The sequence below is a fragment of the Coregonus clupeaformis genome, chromosome 11, assembly GCF_020615455.1.
Source record: "Coregonus clupeaformis isolate EN_2021a chromosome 11, ASM2061545v1, whole genome shotgun sequence".
Lineage (NCBI taxonomy): Eukaryota > Metazoa > Chordata > Actinopteri > Salmoniformes > Salmonidae > Coregonus > Coregonus clupeaformis.
Genome location: NC_059202.1, coordinates 39,480,121 through 39,504,408, shown reverse-complemented (window position 1 = coordinate 39,504,408; position 24,288 = coordinate 39,480,121). Strand labels below are relative to the sequence as shown.

The window sequence follows — 24,288 nt, the reverse complement described above, 5'->3', positions numbered from 1 at the left end:
GATGCGACTGCTAACTAACTAAAACATTTTAGCTGGCTAGCTAATCATCTTAGCTAAATGTGGGGCAAACAATTCAGTTATTTACCGTTAATTTGAGGGATTGGGGTGAAAGAAATCGAGTTACATAGTGATACTTTACGATATACTGTATTGACAATATCGCAATATTTTAGCGCTAGTTGGCTGTACCTGCACCAAAACACCATTATTGTTCCTTCATAGCTTGTTCTCAATCTTTTCACATTGGGAGCCAATTTGTTTTCAGCACTTTTATTTCCATGACTGATCAAAACTCGTTCTCATGGCTTTCTGATCCCTCTGCAACAGACATATGGTGCGCAATAACATCACAGTATCGAATCGCAATACGTATAGAATCATGACACTCGCAATGCTGATGCATATATCTTATCGTGAGGTTCCTGGCAATTCCCAGCCCAAGTTCATTTGCCACAACAAATCTCTTCGCTAGCAAACGCGATGTCTTCTCCAAAACGGCAATGTGTCTCCAGCAATGTTTACTTTTTTGACGTTCTATGGCATCTCCACTTTCCAAGCATATATGACCACATGTAATATTTTGGTAAGTGATGCAAATAGTGAACTATGTAGGGCCAGGATGTAAAATATATGTAGCTGCAGCAATTTCTCTTATCTGATATGGTAAGTAATGGGGCTTAATTTATAGCTCCCTAAGAGTTTGACGAACGGGTCCGTGAACGCGATTCCAGATATATTTACCTCTGAATAAACTGCCTTTATTACACCATATCCACATCCAGTAAACTTGTGATTATCAACACTAACCTCATCGTTGTGGCGGCGGACAGCTAGCCTGTATCCCTCGTCATCCAGTTGAGTGAGTGGCAATGTCTTTTTCGTTCGTACCAATTTTTGGAAAATCCTCGGGTGTAGGACTTTCCGCCTTTAGTAGAAACCTGTTGAATTATTAAATTTGGTCTGGGAGGTCCTAATTGTTTCGTTGCCAATTTATCTCCATTTGTTCGCCGACAAAAAGGAACTTCTTTCAAACAATCCACTCTTTTCTCAGTTACGTTCATGGTTACGTAACGTATGACGAAAGCGCGTAAGTGCAAGCCCACAGACACCCATTGAGATTGTATTGAAGGCTCTGAAATTTGAAAAAAATAGATTTTACATGGGAGTCTATGACAGAAGTTCTGGGCGATTTTCAATCTGACTGAAATCGCCCCAAAAGGGGGTGGAGCCATTTGAAGCACGACTTTAGCCTGATTCGACATTTAGTGGCAGTGTGGCACTGTGGCAGATCAGACGTATAGATTACAACACTGATAACTACTGTTGCCGTGATATAATTGATTAGAAAAAAAATCCCTTCCTTTTCCCGTTTGGCAGTGCGTCGCCCATATCGCCCTATTGAACAGGCCGTCCCTGACAGCAGGTATGATGCCCTCAAGGAAGTCATGCATCACCTCAGGGGGAAATAAATACATAATGGGTGAAGGTGCATATGTCATGTCAGAAAAGCAGCGTGGACTTCTGACCCCATAGACTCTTGCATTTTCTGGGTTTTCTTGGACTGCCTGCATGTGGTAGCTGTAATTTGTTGAGTCACGCATGGTGAACTCCCCCTCTGTAAACTTCGAAAAGATCTCGTCCTTGGTTGTTGTGCAAAAGTGACAGATCCTTCCTGAACTGAAGTTTTTTGATAAACCAGCAACATCATGGGAAGAGAGGTTGTCGGCGGAGATTGTGGCAATGGTGGCAAGAAAGACCTTGCTTTCTCTGTTAAACTCCAAAGAAACACCTTGTGTCTCCAGCAGTCTGATATCATCAAGCAGAGGCTGGAAGACTTCATCATAACTAGTTACTCCTTTCTGAATTAGCTTGTGTTGTATTAGGGTGGAGAGTTACAGTCGTGGTCAAAAGGTTTGAGAATGACACAAATATTAATTTTCACAAAGTCTGCTGCCTCAGTTTTTATGATGGCAATTTGCATATACTCCAGAATGTTATGAAGAGTGATCAGATGAATTGCAATTAATTGCAAAGTCCCTCTTTGCCATGAAAATTAACTTAATCCCAAAAAAAAACATTTCCACTACATTTCAGCCAAGCCACAAAAGGACCAGCTGACATCATGTCAGTGATTCTCTCGTTAACACAGGTGAGAGTGTTGACGAGGACAAGGCTGGAGATCACTCTGTCATGCTGATTGAGTTAGAATAACAGACTGGAAGCTTTAAAAGGAGGGTGGTGCTTGAAATCATTGTTCTTCCTCTGTTAACCATGGTTACCTGCAAGGAAACACGTGCTGTCATCATTTCTTTGCCCAAAAAGGCCTTCACAGGCAAGGATATTGCTGCTAGTAAGATTGCACCTAAATCAACCATTTATCGGAACATCAAGAACTTTAAGGAGAGAGGTTCAATTGTTGTGAAGAAGGCTGTGTGGGGAACAGAGATGAGGTAGTCATTAAAAAAGAATGTTAAACACTATTATTGCACACAGAGTGAGTCCATGCAACTTATTATGTGACTTGTTAGGCAAATTCTTACTCATTAACTTATTTAGGCTTGCCATAACAAACGGGGTTGAATACTTATTGACTCAAGACATTTCCACTTTTCATTTTTAATTAATTTGTAAAACTTTTCGAAAAAGATTGTTCCACTTTGACATTGTGGGGCCAGTGCATAGGCCAGTGACCAAACAATCTCTATTTAATCTATTTTAAATTCAGGCTGTAACACAATAACATGAAAATAGTCAAGGGGTTTTAATATTTTCTGAAGGCACTGTATATAGACAATAAACAGCTGTACAGTTTAAAACTTATTTTGAGCAATTTAAAAAAATGAATAGGCCTAAGCCTATTTGAGGAAAGAAGCATCAATTGATCTAAAACCTACAGGAGGGTAGCTCTCCAGGAACAGGGTTGGAGAGCCCTGGTTTAATGAAACAAGAGCCGTTGTGTGCTTGTAGCCGGCTTGCAGCGAAAATCAACCCTGTCCTTTATTTCTGCAGGCTATAGGTTGCTTGCATGAGATTAAATGTTTTGCTCCATCTGTTTTAATTAGAAACAGTTATTGTATAAGTTATTATTCAATTTTCATCTCAATTAGACCGATCTGGTTGAATAAAGGTGAAATTCATGGTTAAATAAAACACTATTAACCTGGTTGAATAAAAATAAAGGTTAAATTGGTCTTTGCATGCAGCAAACCTATAGGCATAGGTCTATGCACTTTCAGGCTATTAAAATACATGTTTTTGCCTTTGTTGCTTTTGTAGAGCAGTGTGAAATAAACTTGTAGTCCACAAAATCACATTCTAACGAAAACAAGTTTAATTGCTTTTATTATATATTTAATTAAAGACGTATTATTATTATTAACCAGCTTGCCTTGCACTCTGTCACAGTGTGCAGGCAGCCTCCATTCATCACAGAGCACAAGCAGCCTCCGTTCGGCAGACAACACACACACAAACACACACCCAAGGCCCAATCTGGGGAGAGGATGAATGAACATTGAAGTTGAGCAAGCAAGTCCTAGGCCTATATGTGAATAATGTGACAAAGGTGAATTTAAGGCCTTTTTAAAATCAGCTCGACTAAACATTATTTTCATCCCGAAGTTGTCTGTCTGACCGCCCAGCATAAAAATTGCCAACCACGCAGCAATGGTCTCTGCCGGGGCCTGCGGACATCATCCCTCTACCCCTATGCAATGGCCAATGGCAAAGCTACCCCAGTGAAAAATGAATGGTGCCTCCGCTGAGCAGCACTGCGGGGTTCTAAGATGTAGGCTAAAGGATTTGCTCATTGGTGGTGGGGTTAAGAGCTAGAGAGAGGGGGAAGAGATAGGTGAGTTGCCAGCAGAGATGTGTGAATTACAAGAAGGGAACAGTGAAATATCTGCTGGAGTTTAGGCTACCCTTAGGGAGTGAACGTTATTTATAATAAGGGTTACATGGAGAAAATCAGACCTCTCTCAAAAAAAATTATATTTGACCTAAACCCTCCCTGATCGCTCGAGAAAAAACAAGTGACCCTCCCCTATACCCAAAATAATAATTAAAACAAAGTGGATAGCAGAGAACACATCTACCATTTACCCTCACTTCTTGGACAGACCAGAGCCTTAGATTTGCAGTTTTAAAAACTGTTCTTCATGCTGTAAGCATTACATGGCAATGCAAGAATTCTGATAGCGCACAGGCCTGCGGGTCAGAAGGTTGTGGGTTCAAAGACCACCATGGACAAGAGTTGGGGTGGTAAGATCTCCTTTATAGTAAAAGCATTGCATTCATCTATCATCGTATTTGCAGGTCCATGAAAAAATTGCCTTTTATAAACATGTCATGCAATTCTAAATAATTGTACATATTAGCAGGACATTTTTTAATACCACACAAATTACCGAAATTACAGGCTAAGAATGGACAGAGAGATAGGCCTATGTGTTCATCTTAGCATATTTCTCCAATGCCAAATCAGTGTGTCTTGTTTGCAATGAAACTCCCTGTTTGCTAATAATTAAATCTGAGACGTCATTAGGAATCTGAGCATGGTACTTTCAAAAGTTAGTCCTACCTTTCCACCCCAGATGGAGGCCTACCAACGCAGAAATATGTAAGCTTTAACTGCTGGCTACTCTTCTTCCGTGGATTAACCCAATGAGAGAAGGTCACAAGTGTTTCCCTAAAAGCGGTCTGGGTTTAAACATATTTTATTGTACAGAAAGTGAATAGCTTAATCAATTGATAGTGACAGAATTAGATGACTTCCCAAGCAAAGTCAATTTTTTGCCTCCTCGGCTATAAAAGGTTGTAGCTCAGCCTTTGAATGTCAAAGACATGAAACAATGATATTCCCATATGCATCGGAGTCACGTCTTTCCTGGGTATTTTACAGCTTGTTTCTAGCATAAAGCATCACAGACCAAGGCCCTGTTATAAATTATATACACCTTATATAATCAAATCAGTTTTATTTTCTTCAAAATCTTAAACTAACAAGGGGTAGGGCAATGCCTACTCATAATTGGTTAAAATCACACGATGTCATTGGAAACACATATCTTCCTCTGTATTTTTTACTTCAAAACATAGAAATGCGCCATTTTGCATATGTTGATGTCGGGGTGGTGCTGGAGATGATAAACATGAAGTTGAACATTTTGAAATGTTCCTTTAATATAAGGTAGGCCTATGGCATACACACTCATACCCTTCAATTCAAATTTTAACGTAACAGCCATTCACTGACACGGAGGTAGGCTATTTAAAGTGTGCATGGTGGGTGGAGGAATTGACAAACAAATCTATAGATATAGCAGCATATAACCTAATTTAGTCTGTCAAACAGGTAGGCCTACCTCTTATCTCTTAAATAAGAAGAAATAGTCTCCAATACAAAGCCCTCTTGTTGTCAGTAAAGTCTAATTAAAATGAAGATGGTTTAAATGAATTATGCCTAGGCCTACACGAATTTGCCTACTTTCAACACCATGAGCTGTCTGTTTCCAATTGAATGTGCTGCTGCTACTGCTGCTTCAAGTTTCAGCACCACAAAGTTACTCAAATCTGGCTTATTGTGAGGTCAATAACGCTGATAAACACATCATGGGCAAGAAACATATTGTTTTTTAGTAGTAGCAAGCTATCAAAGTTGACCACAGGTCCTCCTTCTCTTATTAGCAGAACATAGGCTATAGGCTAGAAAGAAGCCTCTGTAGGCCTACACAGCACAGTCATTGGTTAGGCAGCACACACAAACTTGTTTTGATCAGCAAGAGCAGAGCAGGCCGGGCTGGTTTATAATAACCTATTGATAATATTTGTTTTTATTTTCTTTACTATTTACTATTATTTTCATTACTTAAAGTCCTAATAACAATAATACAAAAATAAATTATTATATTTAAAACCCTTTCTCATTCTTAAGTCACATATTCAGATACTAATGACAAATGACACTGCTTTGCAAAAATTACATTTCATTTTTGTGCATTTAAATAATATGATTTAATTTCTGCCACTCAAATCTGTCCCCTATACATTTTAAATTGATGGGGCATTACTTCCACGTACCAGTTAAATTACTATCTACTACGAAACGAATGTGAAGGCAGTCTACACAGGGCCTTCTTTATAATAAACACACACCATGGAGACATTGGGAATGCATTCAAAGAGACTCCAGAAAGCAGTCCAATACTAGTTAAGCAATCAGTAATGGGTGAAACAAATATAGCCTTTAAAAAGCATGCCTAAAAATACTGTATGTTACTGACCCAGAAACAATGCACCCACTAGTGGTCAAAAGGTTTTTGGCACTGCAAAAATACAGTACAATACTGTTTTCTGTGGGATGGACTTACAGTACCATTCAAAAGCAATTATTTTTCCCTCCCGCACATTTTTCCCACAATGAAACAAAAAAACGACTGGAATATAACTTTTTTGAGTGGCCGACAATGGTTGGAGGGACTTCCTCCTGGCACTGCATACACAACATGTTGGAGAAACTCCCAAGCAGAGGCCGACTCCCATGGGTATTTTATATTGAACACATGCAAAGTTTAAAGCAGGAATACACAGTCTTGAGCAGGATCTGTTGAAGATGAGGAAAGCCTGGGAGCAGTGGTGTTTGTCGCCCAGCTGCAGGACAAAGGGCTTCTCGCCGACTGGTCCAGATACTGCACCATGTTGGTTCCAACCTGAAAAAGTCAGTCAAATGTCTAACAGAGTTGAACTTTGTTTTAGATTGTTGTTTATGTACCACATAAATTGGAGGTGATCACGTTTTAAAAGTTGACAACTATTTTAAATGCCTTCATTGACAAACTTCCATCTGTAGAATTTGCAGCTTGGCATCATTGTAGATAAGGTCACATATGTATTATTATAAATTGAGTAGTTTGGGTCCCGGATGCTGATTGGCCTTATTACTTAATTATTGTTTAACACTTACAGGTTGCACATCTATGAAGGCCCGCTTGGCCTTCTCTGAGGTGGGGCGAATAGTTTTGCTGTCCACTCTGTATGGGGCAGCAGGAATCACGTTCAGGGCCACATCACCATGTGCAGCTGGGTGAAAACAACATTTGAAATCAGAATTAGAAGTTAGATCAAAAGCAGCACAAGAAAGAGAAACTCCTCTACAGGTCACGTTATGTCTTACCCGTTGTCAAGGTTTCTTCGGGGTCTGGGAGAAGGTCGCTGGCCCTCTTCTCCTTTCTGGGGAAGAGGAGGGCCTTCTCCGCTATCACAGCCAGTGGTTCACCTCCGGGAACAAAATGTCAAGGTCCTGTAATACCTAAATGGATATTTTGAACATGAAATTAGAACAGGTTACATAATTATACATATGGAATATATACACTATTCATTTACCATTCATTAATAAATTCAAGTTACAGTTGAAGTCGGAAGTTTACATACACTTAGGTTGGAGTCATTAAAACTCGTTTTTCAACCACTCCACAAATTTCTTGTTAACAAACTGTAGTTTTGGCAAGTCGGTTAGGTCATCTACTTTGACACAAGTAATTTGTCCAACAATTATTTACAGACTTATAATTCACTGTATTGTACTGTAATTCCAGTGGGTAGAAGTTTACATACACTAAGTTGACTGTGCCTTTAAACAGCTGAAAATGATGTCATGGCTTTAAATTATGTCAGTTGGAGGTGTAACTGTGGATGTATTTCAAGGCCTACCTTCAAACGCAGTGCCTCTTTGCTTGACATCATGGGAAAATCAAAAGAAATCAGCCAAGACCTCAGAAAAAAAATTGTCTGGTTCATACTTGGGAGCAATTTCCAAACACCTGAAGGTACTACGTTCATCTGTATAAACAATAGTACGCAAGTATAAACACCATGGGACCACGCAGCCGTCATCCGCTCAGGAAGGAGACGCGTTCTGTCTCCTAGAGATGAACGTACTTTGGTGCGAAAAGTGCAAATCAATCCCAGAACAACAGCAAAGGACCTTGTGAAGATGCTGGAGGAAACAGGTACAAAAGTATCTATATCCACAGTAAAACGAGTCCTATATCGACATAACCTGAAAGGCCGCTCAGCAAGGAAGAAGCCACTACTCTAAAATCGCAATAAAAAAGCCAGACTACGGTTTGCAACTGCACATGGGGACAAAGATCGTACTTTTTGGAGAAATGTCCTCTGGTCTGATGAAAAAAATAGAACTGTTTGGCCATAATGACCATCGTTATGTTTGGAGGAAAAAGGGGAAGGCTTGCAAGCAAAATAACACCATCCCAACCGTGAAGCATGGCGGTGGCAGCATCATGCAGCTTTGCTGCAGGAGGGGCTGGTGCACTTCACAATAGATGGCATCATGAAGGAAGGAAAATTATGTGGATATATTGAAGCAATATCTCAAGACATCAGTCAGGAAGTTAAAGCTTGGTCGCAAATGGGTCTTCCAAATGGACAATGACCTCAAGCATACTTCCAAAGTTGTGGCAAAGTGGCTGACAAAGCCCTGACCTCAATCCTATAGAAAAGTTGTGGGCAGAACTGAAAAAGCGTGTGCGAGCAAGGAGGCCTGCAAACCTGACTCAGTTACACCAGCTCTGTCAGGAGGAATGGGCCAAAATTCACCCAACTTATTGTGGGAAGCTTGTCGAAGGCTACCTGAAACATTTGACCCAAGTTAAACAATTTAAAGGCAATGCTACCAAATACTAACTGAGTGTATGTAAACTTCTGACCCACTGGGAATGTGATGAAATAAATAAAAGCTGAAATAAATCATTCTCTCTAATATTATTCGGACATTTCACATTCTTAAAATAAAGTGGTGATCCTAACTGACCTAAGACAGGGAATTTTTACTAGTATTAAATGTCAGGAATTGTAAAAAACTGAGTTTAAATGTATTTGGCTAAGGTGTACGTAAACTTCCGACTTCAACTGTATGTAATGACAGGACAAGGAATTACTATTAGCCACTAACCCTGTCCCTATGCTCTTGGGGATAGGATTAGGGGTTAGGTTTAGGGTTGTGGTTGAAGCTAGGCTCAGGGTGGAACCGAGATTTAGACATGAAGCTAGGTTTAGGGTCGGGGTCCCCTGACCCTGTCCCTAACATAACCCCGGATGCTCATCCTAGCTTCATGTCCTCCCCTAACACTCCCCTCCCCTACATTGTTTCAAGCTTACATATAGATAATTAGATAGATAGATAGATAGATAGATAGATAGATAGATAGATAGATAGATAGATAGATAGATAGATAGATAGATAGATAGATAGATAGATAGATAGATAGATAGATAGATAGATAGATAGATAGATAGATAGATAGATAGATAGATAGATAGATAGATAGATAGATAGATAGATAGATAGATAGATAGATAGATAGATAGATAGATAGATAGATAGATAGATAGATAGATAGATAGATAGATAGATAGATAGCCATAGATGTATGTAGCCTAATGCCACACGGTCAGAAGGACTAACGTTACACAATACAGGCAGGTGAGAAATCATCCCAATCCAAGCATTCAATGTATGCGCTGTTGGTAGAAGAACTCGGCTTCTTCACGAGTTTCGAAAAAATTGACCTCGCCGTTGAAGGTGACACGGAGACGGGCAGGATAAATCAGCCCAAAGCGGAGTGGACTTGAGGCCCGTTTCTTCGCCAGGCTAGAAGTGAAATCCTGGTAGAACTTGATCTTGTGGCATAAAATAACCCAACAAAACCACCCAATAGCTGTAACCCAACGTTTTTTGCTGTGTAGACCTTCCTACAGTTGAGAGCCTTACTGTATTATAACAGCCTGCAGATTAATAATATAGCTCAATGCTATTTTTTAAGATGCAGACATAAGTCAGGCGGTGGTATCACGACACGTTAGTCAGACGTTCAATGGTAGACGACAGTAGCTAAATCATTGTTTTAGTCCAATGTTTGTAAAATATGGTTAAAACTATCATTTTGATATCATGGATGGTCAGTCCTTGCATCCATAGATCTGTCTATGATTTTGAGAGTGGTTACATTTCTCCAGCCCCATCCCTCAGCTTTTTACCGAAACAGGGGTGAGGAAAACATTTTGTTATTGTTTCTATTGCTGATTGCTGCTTAAAGGGTAAGACTAATGGGAGCCTATGACGGATGACAAAAGACAGACAGAGGGACAGGGCTTCCAATGGAGTACTATTCCTCTGTCTCTTTTAGTGAGTGGACATAAAGAGAGCTGTTTAGTCCAAGTGTGGAGAACCAGAGAGAGGGCTTAGGAGAGTGAAGACGGGCTGGGTGCTTGGTGGCTGAGGAGGAAGCCAGAGAGTGAGGGACTTAGGAAGGGAGGGGTGCCTGAGGTAGAGCTGGTGTGTCGGTGGAGGCTGTCTAGGTGGGCAGTCCATCAGGCCTCCCTATCTGGTGACAGCCTTGGCTCCTAGCCCTGCTCCCTGCCTGGTGCTGCCAGTCCCTTTAATTTCCTCCAGGGGGATAAATCAGCTGTTTATGGACCTGGCGGAGCCTGGCAGAGGGGAGGGAGCAGGGCTGAGCCTCAGATGGATTATCAATGAACCATATAACTCAGGACCAGGTAGGGCAGGACACAGCTCCCTGAGGGATGGATGATCACAGCCACGACTGGCAGGGGGACAGGGAGACGACAGGCGGGATGGGTGACCAAACAAACGTCCCCCATACTGACACCCCCCAGCCATCCCTCATCGCCCTCATTGCCCTCTCACTTCTAGCGATCTTCTCTCCTCCTCTCCTGGGCCTCTTTGTCACCTCTCTCTCTTCTGTTTTCTTGCTCTCTCCTCTCTCCTCTACTGATGGTCATTCTCTCTCCTCCTCCCTCCTTTCTTTCTTCTTATTTTCCTGTCGCCACCCTCTCCTGTCATCATGTTGAAGTGGCTTTAGTGACATCCCCCCACCTCCTCTACCATCACCCCATAATAATATATTTCAGTGTGGCAGGGAGGTTGTTATGGTGATGGATGCTGTAGGGACTGACCCTCCTTGGCCTGCCCCTGTCTCACCAGAGATTTGTGACCATAGACAGGTGCTACAGGAAGCAACTCTCAGCCAGAGATACACAGAGATGATACACACCCACTCACACAGTATTCTAATTTAGTAATTTGCATGCAATCACAAACTCTTGCAAACAGGGAAGTTCAGACTATTGCACAAAACTTTATACAAAAGATGCCTAGACACAAAACATCTCAAGACAAAAGACAAAACTCAGACAGCCTATCAACAAACAAATTACATTGGTGTTTTGCTTCCCTCTTTTATCTGCACCATTAATTAGGAAATGAAGTATTGTGTCTTTTAATAACATAATTATGGCCACATAAAGATTCTGAGTGGAGTGAAGTACTATTAACCTTGGAGAGAGTCTGTTTCGTCATTACTGGAGGAATGAGCAAAGGCACGCGCAAACACATACGCAGATACACACAAACACTCCCTCTCTCACGCACACACTTATACACACACACACACACACACAGAAAACAACATCCTGCATCCTGTGTCCTGGTGAGTCAGTAATTGTAACAGCCAATTAGACCTCAATGACTCAACTTCAAACATACAGCTCAGCCTTGCATACCCAAACACTGTGGAGTGAGTCAGAGAGAGGGAGGGAGGGCGGGAGGGAGATGGAGGAAAAGAGTGGAGGGGAGCGGGAGATAGAGAAGGAGAGAGAGGGAGGGAGGACAGTGTGAATGAGAGAGAGAGAGGGACAGAGAGAGAGGAGAGATAGGGAGGAGGAGTGTGAAGGAGAGAGAGAGGGATGGAGAGTGAAGGAGAGAAAAGGACGGAGAGAGGGAGGAGGAGAGAAGATTAGAGCTGGGAGATGGAGATAAAAAGGGAAGTTGATTTAAGATCACTTGTGCCCTGCGCTCTTGGTGCCCAGATGTCTGAGACTCCCAAAGCTTACTCTAATTTAGTTTCTCCACCCACTGCATCGTCCTATCCCCTACTCCCCTTCTCTGTTTCTTTCATCCAAGCCCCTCTGATTTTGGGATGTGTATAGAGCAGTGCGTATAGATCCTCCCTCCTCTTTCCCATCCCTACGAGTGTGTGTGTGTATATGTGTGAGGCAGACAGGGTTGGCGCTGAATGAAAACGTAGCACCCAGTGTAATCTCTGGCCTGTGTGCGTACGTGTGTGTGTGTCTTGCTCGTGTGTGTATGTTGTTCCTGCACCTGTGTGTGTGTGTGTGTGTGTGTAAGCCGGGGAGATACAGGCATTAGCAGAGATGAGCCCAAAATACAGGCGGCTGTAAGTGAAGTCTTTAAGAAAGTGAGAGGAGGATTAATCTGAGGGAAATGAGGCTACTGTCTGCTCCTTATGGAGGGGGGTTAGAGACCAGAGAGAGAGAGAGAAAGAGAAAGAGAGAGAGAGAGAGAGAGAGAGAGAGAGAGAGAGAGAGAGAGAGAGAGAGAGAGAGAGAGAGAGAGAGAGAGAGAGAGAGAGAGAGAGAGAGAGAGAGGAGAGAGAGAGAGAGAGAGAGAGAGAGAGAGAGAGAGAGAGAGAGAGAGAGAGAGAGAGAGAGAGAGAGAGAGAGAGAGAGAGAGAGAGAGAGAGAGAGAGAGAGAGAGAGAGAGGGGAAGGGATTAGTGAACTCCTAAACATTCTGGGCCTTTCTCCAGCCAGAAGGACACCACTTTAGAAAGTGTTGAAGAGGGAGTGCTTGTTAGAGACAGTAGAAATGGAGAGGAGAGAAGGAGGGCAAGTCACAGAAGGCCTCATGCTGTCCATCAATGTACAGAGAGGAGCTGTGGGTATTCCTTATGTGTATATGTAGGTTAAATACGTATGTATATCAATTGATTGGATTTATATAGCGTTTTTCTACCAACTTAGGTACTCAAAGCGCTTTACATAGTAGGGGGAAACTCACCTTGTCCACCACCAATGTGCGGCACCCACCCGGATGAGGCACGGCGACCATTTTGGGCCAGAACGCTCACCACACATCAGCTATTAGGTGGAGAGGTGAGGAGTGATATATGTTAATTAGGAATGAGGGGGATGATTAGTACACACAGATAGACTGCAAAATTATTAATGCACACATATAGACTACAAAATTTTCCCTTCATTATGTTTGATTAAAATGCAAATGATTAGCGAGAAGGGAGCGTGAGAGTAAGGGGGGCTGGGGTTTGATGGATCCCTCTAAACATGTTTTGAATCAGCAGGAGCCAGAGAGGGAGGCCCTTTGATCTGCTTTTAATGGGCTTCACCACAGAGCTAAATATCCAGTCGTGGAGCTCCATGTCAGGGCCTACCAGTACATATACACATACACATGCGCGTGCACACACACACAGACACACAGACACACATGCACCAAAACAGTTCCTCTTCTCTGCCCTGTCAAACAGAATGCCAAGACTACCCAAACTTTTACTTTACAGTCAGCACTAATCTGAAGTTCCACCACACCAATCCCCCTTTGAATGGCTGAATGGCAAATCCAGTTAGCTAAAAAAGCCCAGTATTAGGATCCAATGTGGAGTAATTAGGCCTGCTTGAAAGGAGTAGAGCAGGGGGGTTTGAACTATAGAAAGACAATTCGTTTGGTTTTTAATAGTCAGACATTTTAGTAATAATCCCTCCAGCCTCCAAGTCCTGGTTTGGGTTCCATTGTTTATGGATGGGTTTTTGGGGGAAGAGGGATCTCCCTCCTTCTTGGAGGAGCTTTAGGGAGCAGTGTATGATTTGTGGAAAGTTAAAAGCCATTGAAATCACCTGGAAGTTTCTTATATGGAAGTTGGGGATGAGAAGTGGGGATCTTATCTGGACTAAAGGTTTGGTTTTATCAGAGGTGCAGGCTGATCCCAGATGGAAAACACAGTGGAAGATTATCCTTCTCTTCTTTTCTGCTTAAAATAATGATATGTTAAAGAGCCACCTTGAATAGGACTGAAAGGGAAGGGTTCCCTAACTCATTGGGGTCAATGCCATTGTGCGTAGGAGTACTGATAAAGAGTACTGATAAAGGGTACTGACAGAAATAGCGAAAGGTACAGTAAAACATCTTACCCTAGGATATCAGAAAAACAAAAATAACCACTCAGATGTCTGCAATGATCTTTTGATCATTAAGTGCCCCTTTTTATTGTAATTTTCTGGGAAAAGTAAAAATGTGAAGGGAATTGAGCTTTGATGGTTTTGGGGATTTTAAAGTCCCTTTTTATCAATCCAATGTATCAGGGTACCCTCACATTGTACCCTGTAGGCCTCCTGTAGCTCAGTTGGTAGAGCATGGCACTTGCAACGCCAGGGTTGTGGGTTAGATTCCCACGGGGGGCCAGTATGAAAAATGTATGCACTCGCTAAGTGTAAGTCGCTCTGGATAAGAGCGTCTGCTAAATGTCAAAAGATTGTACTGTATAACATCATGCTCTGCTTTGGTTCACTGAGTCAAAATCATCCTAATCTCTCCCTCTGCTCCTCTTCCTCCATCTGCCTGTCTCGCAGAGCACTCCTGGAAGAGCTTTCAGTGGCATGTTGGCTTGGCAACAGATTAAGAGGGACAGGCCTCAGGGGAGGGAGGGGTGTTAATTGTTGTTGAACTATTAATCAGGTCCAAGTGGACCTTCATTACTTAATTAACATCAGTACTGGTCCTCGACAGGAGAGCCAGCACCACTATCTACAGTCAGGGAGGGCAGGCACTGGAACAGCAAGTACTGGAGCCACTGCCACACAAAGTTATTTTTGCTTCGAATTGGATTGAAGTGTGCTCTATCTTGTCGCTGCTCAGTTTGGCTGTTTCCCAGTGATGTGATGTGTTAACATGCTCTCTCCTGCTTCTTGGTTCTTGTCCAAAACAGAGGGGCTGCTAGCTAGGCCTGGCACACATCACAGATGACACTCTGATCACTCTGACTATATTAGAAGTCGTGACATGCCAGCACATATGAGACTGTCTGAGACAGGAGGGACATGTTGACTGGCCTATACTCTACTATCTCTGGTCTCTCTCTGGCCGATGGCAATGGCTGTCAGAGTAGGGGAACAAGCTGCAGGGTTACTGATGCATCTTCTTCTTTCTTTTTCAGCACCTACTGAATCGCCATTGAGACCCAGTCTTGGTGAGTGCAATTGTTTTTGCATGTTTATGTGCTATCAACTCAATCTAATGTGGTCATACCAAATTATTGGAGTCCAACATCAACAACTTTGATCTTATTAAAATTGGACCCTTCCCTGTCATGTTTTATCTCCTAACCCTTGTTGTTGTGTATTTTGTGTGTAGCTGAGATCCATGGGAACCATGCGGTGCTGCGTGATGACTTTGACTCCAACCTGCAGGGAGAGCTAGACCCCAGCATTTGGTAGGTTACATCAATCAATTAATCAATCAATCAATCAAATATATTTTTTTAAGTCCTTTTTACATCAGCAGTTGTCACAAAGTGACTACTATAGCATAATTTTTGGTTTAATTTTGTCACACACTGTGCAGTTGAAGAAGACATAAATGTCTTATAAAAAATTACAGTAAGTCATTTGGATTCATATCTAAACCTGCATAAATTATCTTCTAATGTACAACCCCCCCCCCCCCACCCCAGGTCAGAGTGTAGTAACTGTGAGGTAGGAGAGCAGTGTGGGGTTCTGATGCATGGCAGAGCTGTCATCTTCTGTGAGCCCTTCGGAGAGAGAGAACTGGTAACTATGACCACAATACAACCACAAACTCAACCAATCCTCTAGCCATAATTACAACCACACTACGACCTCAACCACCTAGTTTATCACAACCATAGTAGAACCGAAACAACTCTATTATTGAACACAACCACAACCACATAATACCACAACCTACAACCTACAACATATCAGATCATGCCAGAACCACAAAGACACTAGAATGCTTCCACGTATCTGATAATAATCATGTTAATAACCACTATTTCCCTGTTGCACCAGATGAGAGACAGCGAGCGGCTGTGTTTAGTGTGTCTTGATTCTATTTGCTTACTCTGATAATAAGCTTTTGCAGAGTATGTCTGTCAGCCTTCCAAGTGTTTCATGCAGCTGTCTGGCACTAGTTCAGTCAAGTGCAGTACACACAATGATGCATGCCCCACACAGAACACACACACACAGAACACACACACACACAGAGAACACACACACACAGAACACACAAACACACACTGACGAAAGCCCTTGCATTCATACCTTAATCTAGGAATTTGATTGTGATTAGATATCTGTAGCCCCATTCCCCAGCTTTTAGGCAAACTTTGAATTAAGCCCCACTGACTTTATCCTCTAACATGTGATATATGTACCCTCTCTCCTCAAGACCACTGTACCTCTCAACACCACCACAGCCTCTATCCTGCAGTTTGCTCTTGGTGAGTAAAAAACATAATGTAGGCAATCACTCATGTCATTTTACAGTGCTGTGAAAAAGTATTTGCCACCTTTCTGATTTTCTCTATTTTTGCATATTTTTGATACTGAATGTTATCAAATCTTCAACCAAAACCTAATATTAGATAAAGGGAACCTGAGTGAACAAATAATACAACAATTACATACTGCTAGCTAGCTGCCTATCAAGCTAGCGGGGATTCTTGAGGGCTTGAACGCAGCCCGCGACGCGGTTAGCCATTGTGGCTGGGATCGTGGATTGTCCTGGGTTTGTGGCTGTCTAGATCCCTGCTGTTTGTTATCTTCAATCTTCCCTGTGACCTGCCCTGTCTGGAACTGCGAGGAGTAACAGCGTAACCTACGTCGCTACCATGACAAAGACCAAAGCCGGCGGGAGTACCGTTGAGGACAGTGGTGTCTCTCTAGCACAGGTGAAGGATCTTTTAAATAAATTTTAAAAAAGAGTTCTACAAGCAGTTGTTACAACAACAAGAAAATAGCTTTGTGTTTTGTTCAAATACTGGTGGATTCAACTAACTAAATAATGGACGACCTGACCAGAGAGGTCCAGGACCTGAAGAACAGCTTGCAGTTCTCCCAGGGTCAGCTCGATGAGTTGAAACAGCAGAACGGCAAGATGACAGCAATCTGTAGGTCATTGAGAGAGGACATCAGTTCTGTGTGTGAATCCTTGATAACAATGACGGATAAATCTCGAGGGACAATCAAGGCGGAATAACATGGTTGTGGACAGAATTGCAGAATCTCAACATGAGACTGGGATGGAGTCTGAGGACAAAGTGAGGGAAATGATCTCTGAGAAATTGGAGATGGACCACAGGAAGATTGAGGTGGAGAGCACCCACAGGACTGGAAAACCCACCACAGGCCCGTGGGGACATTGCTTATATCTGCTATGACAGGCTCATTGTCCACCCTTCCTCCCAGAAGCCTGGAAGGGATGAGAGAGCCAAGCCTATGGGTTCATAACGTCAACCCTGCAGCACACACACACACACACACACCAATTGATTAATGGACTGCTGAATGTAAATGTTTTCTCTTGCTTTGTTTGCTCTTTTCCATATTATATCTACCTCTGATAAGCTACCCAGGAAAGGGCTGAAAATAGCCCATATTAATATATGTAGCCATAGAAATAAGGTTAATGAAATCAATGACTTGCTCTGTAGCTCAGCTGGTAGAGCATGGCGCCTGTAACGCCAAGGTAGTGGGTTCGATCCCTGGGACCACCCATACACAAAAAAAATTATGCACGCATGACTGTAAGTCGCTTTGGATAAAAGTGTCTGCTAAATGACATGTTATTACTAACATCAGATAACATCATATATTAGCCATTCCTGAGACTCACTTATATAATACATTTTATGATACAGGTATTTGGTATTTTATTAGGATCTCAATTAGCTGTTGTAAAAACAGCAGCTACTCTTCCTGGGGTCCACACAAAACATGAAACATGACATAATACAGAACATTAATAGACAAGAACAGCTCAAGGACAAAACTACATACATTTTTTTTAAAGGCAAACGTAGCCTACATACCAATACATACACACAATCTATCTAGGTCAAATAGGGGAGAGGTGTTGTGCCGTGAGGTGTTGCTTTATCTGTTTTTTGAAACCAGGCTTGCTTTTTATTTGAGCATTATGAGATGGAACGGAGTTCCATGCAATAATGGCTCTATATAATACTGTACGCTTTCTTGAATTTGTTCTGGATTTGGGGACTGTGAAAAGACCCCTGGTGGCATGTCTGGTGGGGTAAGTATGTGTGTCAGAGCTGTGTGTACGTTGAATATGCAAACAATTTTGGATTTTGAACACATTAATGTTTCTTATAAAAAGAAGAAGTGATGCAGTCAGTCTCTCCTCAACTCTTAGCCAAGAGAGACTGGCATGCATAGTATTTATATCAGCCCTCTGATTACAACGAAGAGCAAGATGTCCCACTCTGTTTTGGGCCAGCTGCAGCTTAACTAGGTATGTCCTTGCAGCACTGGACCACACGACTGGACAATAATCAAGATTAGACAAAACTAGAGCCTGCAGAACTTGCTTTTTGGAGTGTGGTGTCAAAAAAGCAGAGCATCTCTTTATTACGGACAGACCTCTCCCCATCTTTACAACCATTGAATCTATATGTTTTGACCATGACAGTTTACAATTTAAGGTAACACCAAGTAATTTAGTCTCCTCAACTTGTTCAACAGCCATACCATTCATTACCAGATTCAGCTGAGAGCTAGAACTTAGGGAACGTATTTGTACCAAATACAATGCTCTTAGATTTAGAGATGTTCAGGACCAGTTTATTAGTGGCAAACAATTCCAAAACAGACTGCAACTCTTTGTTAAGGTTTTCAGTGACTTCATTAGGTGTGGTTGCTGATGCGTATATGGTTGAATCATCAGCATACATGGACACACATGCTCTGTTTAATGCCAGTAGCAGGTCATTGGTAAAAATAGAAAAGAGTAGAGGGCCTAGAGAGCTGCCCTGTGGTACACAACACTTTACATTACTCCATTAAAGAAAACCCTTTGAGTTCAATTAGATAGATAGCTTTGAATCCACAATATGGCAGAGGTTAAAATGCCATAACACATACCTTTTTTCAACAACAGGTTATGGTCAATAATATCAAAGGCTGCAATGAATTATAACAGTACAGCTCCCATAATCTACTTATTATCAATTCATTTCAACCAATCATCAGTCATGTTGATTGCCCTTCCCTATAAGCATGCTGAAAGTCTGTTGATAATTTGTTTACAGAGAAGTAGCATTGTATTTGGTCAAACACAATTTTTTTCAACAATTTGATAAGAGCTGGCAGCAAGCTCTGCTGTTAGAACCAGTAAAGGCCACTTTACCATTCTTGGGTAGCGGAATTACTTTGGCTTCCCTCCAGGCCTGAGGACAAAGACTTTCCTCTAGGCTCAAATTAAAGATATGACAGATACAGTGACTGAAATCCTGCAGCGCCCGCAAGGTCCCCCTGCTCAAGAAAGCACATATACAGGGCCGTCTGAAGTTTGCCAATGAACATCTGAATGATTCAGAGGAGAACTGGGTGAAAGTGTTGTGGTCAGATGAGACCAAAATCGAGCTCTTTGGCATCAACTCAACTCGCCGTGTTTGGAGGAGGAGGAATGCTGCCTATGACCCCAAGAACACCATCCCCACCGTCAAACATGGAGGTGGAAACATTATGCTTTGGGGGTGTTTTTCTGCTAAGGGGACAGGACAACTTCACCGCATCAAAGGGACGATGGACGGGGCCATGTACCGTCAAATCTTGGGTGAGAACCTCCTTCCCTCAGCCAGGGCATTGAAAATGGGTCGTGGATGGGAATTCCAGCATGACATTGACCCAAAACACACGGCCAAGGCAACAAAGGAGTGGCTCAAGAGGAAGCACATTAAGGTCCTGGAGTGGCCTAGCCATCTCCAGACCTTAATCCCATAGAAAATCTGTGGAGGGAGCTGAAGGTTCGAGTTGCCAAACGTCAGCCTCGAAACCTTAATGACTTGGAGAAGATCTGCAAAGAGGAGTGGGACAAAATCCCTCCTGAGATGTGTGCAAACCTGGTGGCCAACTAAAAGAAACATCTGACCTCTGTGATTGCCAACAAGGGTTTTGCCACCAAGTACTAAGTCATGTTTTGCAGAGGGGTCAAATACTTATTTCCCTCATTAAAATGCAAATCAATTTATAACATTTTTGACATGCGTTTTTCTGGATTTTGTTGTTGTTATTCTGTCTCTCACTGTTCAAATAAACCTACCATAAAAATTATAGACTGATCATGTCTTTGTCAGTGGGCAAACGTACAAAATCAGCAGGGGATCAAATACTTTTTTCCCTCACTGTAAGAGTGGCTGTAGAGTCAGCTACCATCCTCAGTAGCCTTCCATCTAAGTTGTCAATGCCAGGACGTTTGTCATTATTGATCGATAACAATACTTTTTCCACTTCTCCCACACTAACTTTACAAAATTCAAACTTCCAATGCTTTTCTTTCATTATTTGTTTTTTTATGCATGAATACGATGGCTCACTGTTCATTGTTGGCATTTCCTGTGTAAGTTTGCCCACTTTGCCAATGAAGTAATCATTAAAATAATTGGCAACATCAAATGGTTTTGTGATGAATAAGCCATCTGATTCGATGAAAGATGGAGTTGAAATTGTCTTTCTGCCCATAATGTAATTTAAAGTCCTCCAAAGTTTTTTTTCCATCATTCTTTATATCATTGATCTTGGCTTCATAATACAGTTTCTTCTTCTTTTTGTTGTGTTTAGTCACATACTTTCTCAATTTGCAGTAAGTCAACGAGTCAGATGTGCAGCCAGACTTATTAGCCACTCCTTTCTTGGCGACCTGAATATTGACTGTTTTCAACCATACAGTTTTTTAATTACTCATCAATCCATAGAGCCTTAACAGTTCTAACAGTCAGTTTCCTAACAGGTGCATGTTTATCAATAATTGGAAGAAGCAATTTCATAGATTCATCAAGTGCAGCGTCTGGATGCTCCTTAGTAATCACATCAGACCAACAAATATGTTTTACATCATCCACATATGAGTCACAGCAAAATCTTTTGTATAATCTCTTATACGCAATTTTAGGCCCAGCTGTTGGAACTTTGGCTTTCCTGGATATAGCCACTATATTGTGATCACTGCATCCAATTGATACGGAGACAGCTTTAGAACAAAGTTCTACAGTATTAGTAAAAATGTGATCAATATATGTGGATGATCTTGTTCCTGTAGTGTTTGTAAACACCCTGGTAGGTTGATTAATAACCTGAACCAGATTACAGGCACTGGTTACAGTAAGAAGCTTCCTCTTGAGCGGACATCTTGATGAAAACCAGTCAATATTCAGGTCCCCAAGAAAGTAGACCTCTCTGTTTACATCACATACACTATCAAGCATTTCACATTATTTAGATACTGACTGTTCGCACTTGGTAGCCTATAGCATAACCCCAAAAGAAAAGGCTTTAGATGTGGCAAGTGAACCTGCAACCACAACACTTCAATAACACTTGAAGTAAAATCTTCTCTATGCATTACAGGGATATGGCTCTGAATATTTACAGCAACACCTCCCCCATAAGCATTTCTGTCTCTTCTACAGATGTTATATTCTTGTATTGCTACTGCTGTATCATCAAATGAATTATCTAAGTGAGACTCAGACATGGCTAATATATGAATGTTGTCTGATGTTAGCAAGTTATTGATTGCAAGAACCTTATTTCTAAGGCTATTAATATGGGCTATTTTCAGCCCTTTCCTGGGTAGCTTATCAGAGATACTGAATACTGAAAAGAGCAAACAAAGCAAGAGAAAACAATATATATTCAGCAGTCCATTAATCAATTGGTGTGTGTGTGTGTGTGTGCTGTGGGGTTGAAGCTGCCAACCCATAGGCTTGGCTCTCTCATCCCTTCCAGGCTTCTGGGAGGGAGGGCAGACAATGAGCCTGTCATAGCGGATGTAACCAATGTCCCCACGCGCTCTGGCAGGGTTCATGGCTGGGATAATTTCTTTCCTCTTCTGGCGCACAGCTTCACGATAGTCCTCGTTGAGAAAGATATACGTTCCTCTCAAGTTCTTGGCTCTTTCCAGAACAGCTAACTTGTCCTTGAACCTCAGGAACTTGACCACTATCGGCCTGGGCCTGTCACCTTGGCCGGTGGTGGGTTTTCCAGTCCTGTGGGCGCGCTCTACCTCAATCTTCCTGTGGTCCATCTTCACTTTCTCAGAGATCCTTTCCCTCACATTGTCCTCAGACTCCGTCCAGGTCTCATGTGGAGATTCTGCAATTCCATCCACAACCATGTTGTTACGTCTTGATTGTCCCTCGAGATAGTCTGACTATCCGTCATTGTTATCATGGATTCACACACAGAACTCATGTCCTCTCTCAATGACTTAGAAATTGCTGTCATCTTGCCGTTCTCCTGTTTCAACTCATCGAGCTGACCCTGGGAGAACTGCAAACTGTTCTTCAGGTCCTGGAACTCTCTGGTCAGGTCGTCCATTATTTTATTAGTCGAGTCCACCTGTATTTGGACAAAGCACTTGAAGCTATTTTCTTGTTGTTGTAACAACTGCTTGTAGAACTATTTTTGTTTAAAAGATCCTTCACGTGTGATAGAGAGACACCACTGTCCTCGACAACGGTACTCCCGCCGGCTTTGGTCTTTGTCATGGTAGCTAGCGACATAGGTTACGCTGTTACTCCTCACAGTTCTAGACAGGGCAGGTCACAGGGAAGATTGAAGATAACAAACAGCAGGGATCTAGACACCCACAAACCCAGGACAATCCACGATCCCAGCCACAATGGCTAACCACGTCGTGGGCTGCGTTCAAGCCCTCAAGAAACCCCACTAGCTTGATAGGCAGCTAGCTAGCAGCTAGACTAGTTGCAACGCCAAATAGCTCATCAGAACCATCCTTCACAGTCCCCAAATCCAGAACAAATTCAAGAAAGTGTACAGTATTATGTAGAGCCATTATTGCGTGGAATTCCATTCCATCTCATATTGCTCAAGTGAACAGCAAACCTGGTTTCAAAAAACAGATAAAGCAACACCTCACGGCACAACACCTCTTCCGTATTTGACCTAGATAGTTTGTGTGTATGTATTGATATCTAGGCTACATGTGCCTTTTGTAAAAATAAAAATAAAATGTAGTTCTGTCCTTGAGCTGTTGTCTATTAATGTTCTGTATTATGTCATTTTTATGTTTTGTGTGGACCCCAGGGAGAGTAGCTGCTGCTTTTGCAACAGCTAATGGGGATCCTAATAAAATACAAAATACAAAGATTCACAACACCCAATGCCCCTGTGTGCAAAATTAATTGCCCCCTTACACTCAATAATTGGTTGTGCCACCTTTAGCTGCAGTGACTCCAACCAAATGATTCCTGTAGTTGTTGATCACTCTCTTTCGTCGCTGTGGAGGAATTTTGGCCCACTCTTTCATGCAGAACTGCTGTAACTCAGCGACATTTGTGGATTTTCAAGCATGAAGTACTCGTTTCAAGTCCTGCCACAACATCTCAATTGGAATTAGGTCTGGACTTTGACTAGAACACTCCACATCTTCAAATGTGTTGCTTTTTAGCCATTTCATGTAGACTTGATTGTGTGTTTTGGATCATTGTCTTGCTGCATGACCCAGCTGCACTTCTGCTTCAGCTCACAGACAGATGGCATGACATTCTCCTGTAGGGGCAAATACCTTTTCACAGCACTCTATGTAATGAACGTTTATGAAAAACCCTTACACAACTCAGAGAGGTCTTATGAAACATGCTGTTATCTTTAGCCAACACACTGAGTGTACAGCACAATCCTTCCGTTGTTTTTTCCTCTCTACATTCCTCTCTCTCTCTCTTTCTCTCTCTCTCTCTCTCTCTCTCTCTCTCTCTCTCTCTCTCTCTCTCTCTCTCTCTCTCTCTCTCTCTCTCTCTCTCTCTCTCTCTCTCTCTCTCTCTCTCTCTCTCTCTCTCTCTCTCTCTCTCTCTCTCTCTCTCTCTCTCTCCCGCCCTTTCTCATTTGCTTACACTCTCTATCCCTCTCTCTCTTTCTCTCTCTCTCTCTCTCTCTCTCTCTCTCTCTCTCTCTCTCTCTCTCTCTCTCTCTCTCTCTCGCTCTCTCTGTCTCTCTCTCTCTCTCTCTCTCTCTCTCTCTCTCGCCCTTTCTCATTTGCTTACACTCTCTATCCCTCTCTCTCTTTCTCTCTCTCTTTATCGGTCTGCGAGTCAGTCTGCATGGCCCTGTTTGTACTCATAAATAGGAAAGGAACACACAGTGCTGTGTAGGCCCG

The 24,288-nt window shown here is 42.2% G+C and overlaps 1 protein-coding gene across 1 annotated transcript in view; it reads left to right on the top strand.

Moving 5' to 3' along the window:
* The window catches only part of LOC121577098 (reelin-like), a 248,718-nt gene that overhangs the window by 146,045 nt on the left and 78,385 nt on the right, over positions 1-24,288 (top strand). Inside the window, 4 exon segments of the mRNA XM_041890873.2 lie at positions 15,068-15,100; positions 15,265-15,343; positions 15,584-15,680; positions 16,324-16,375. Coding sequence (XP_041746807.2) covers positions 15,068-15,100; positions 15,265-15,343; positions 15,584-15,680; positions 16,324-16,375 — 261 coding nt within the window.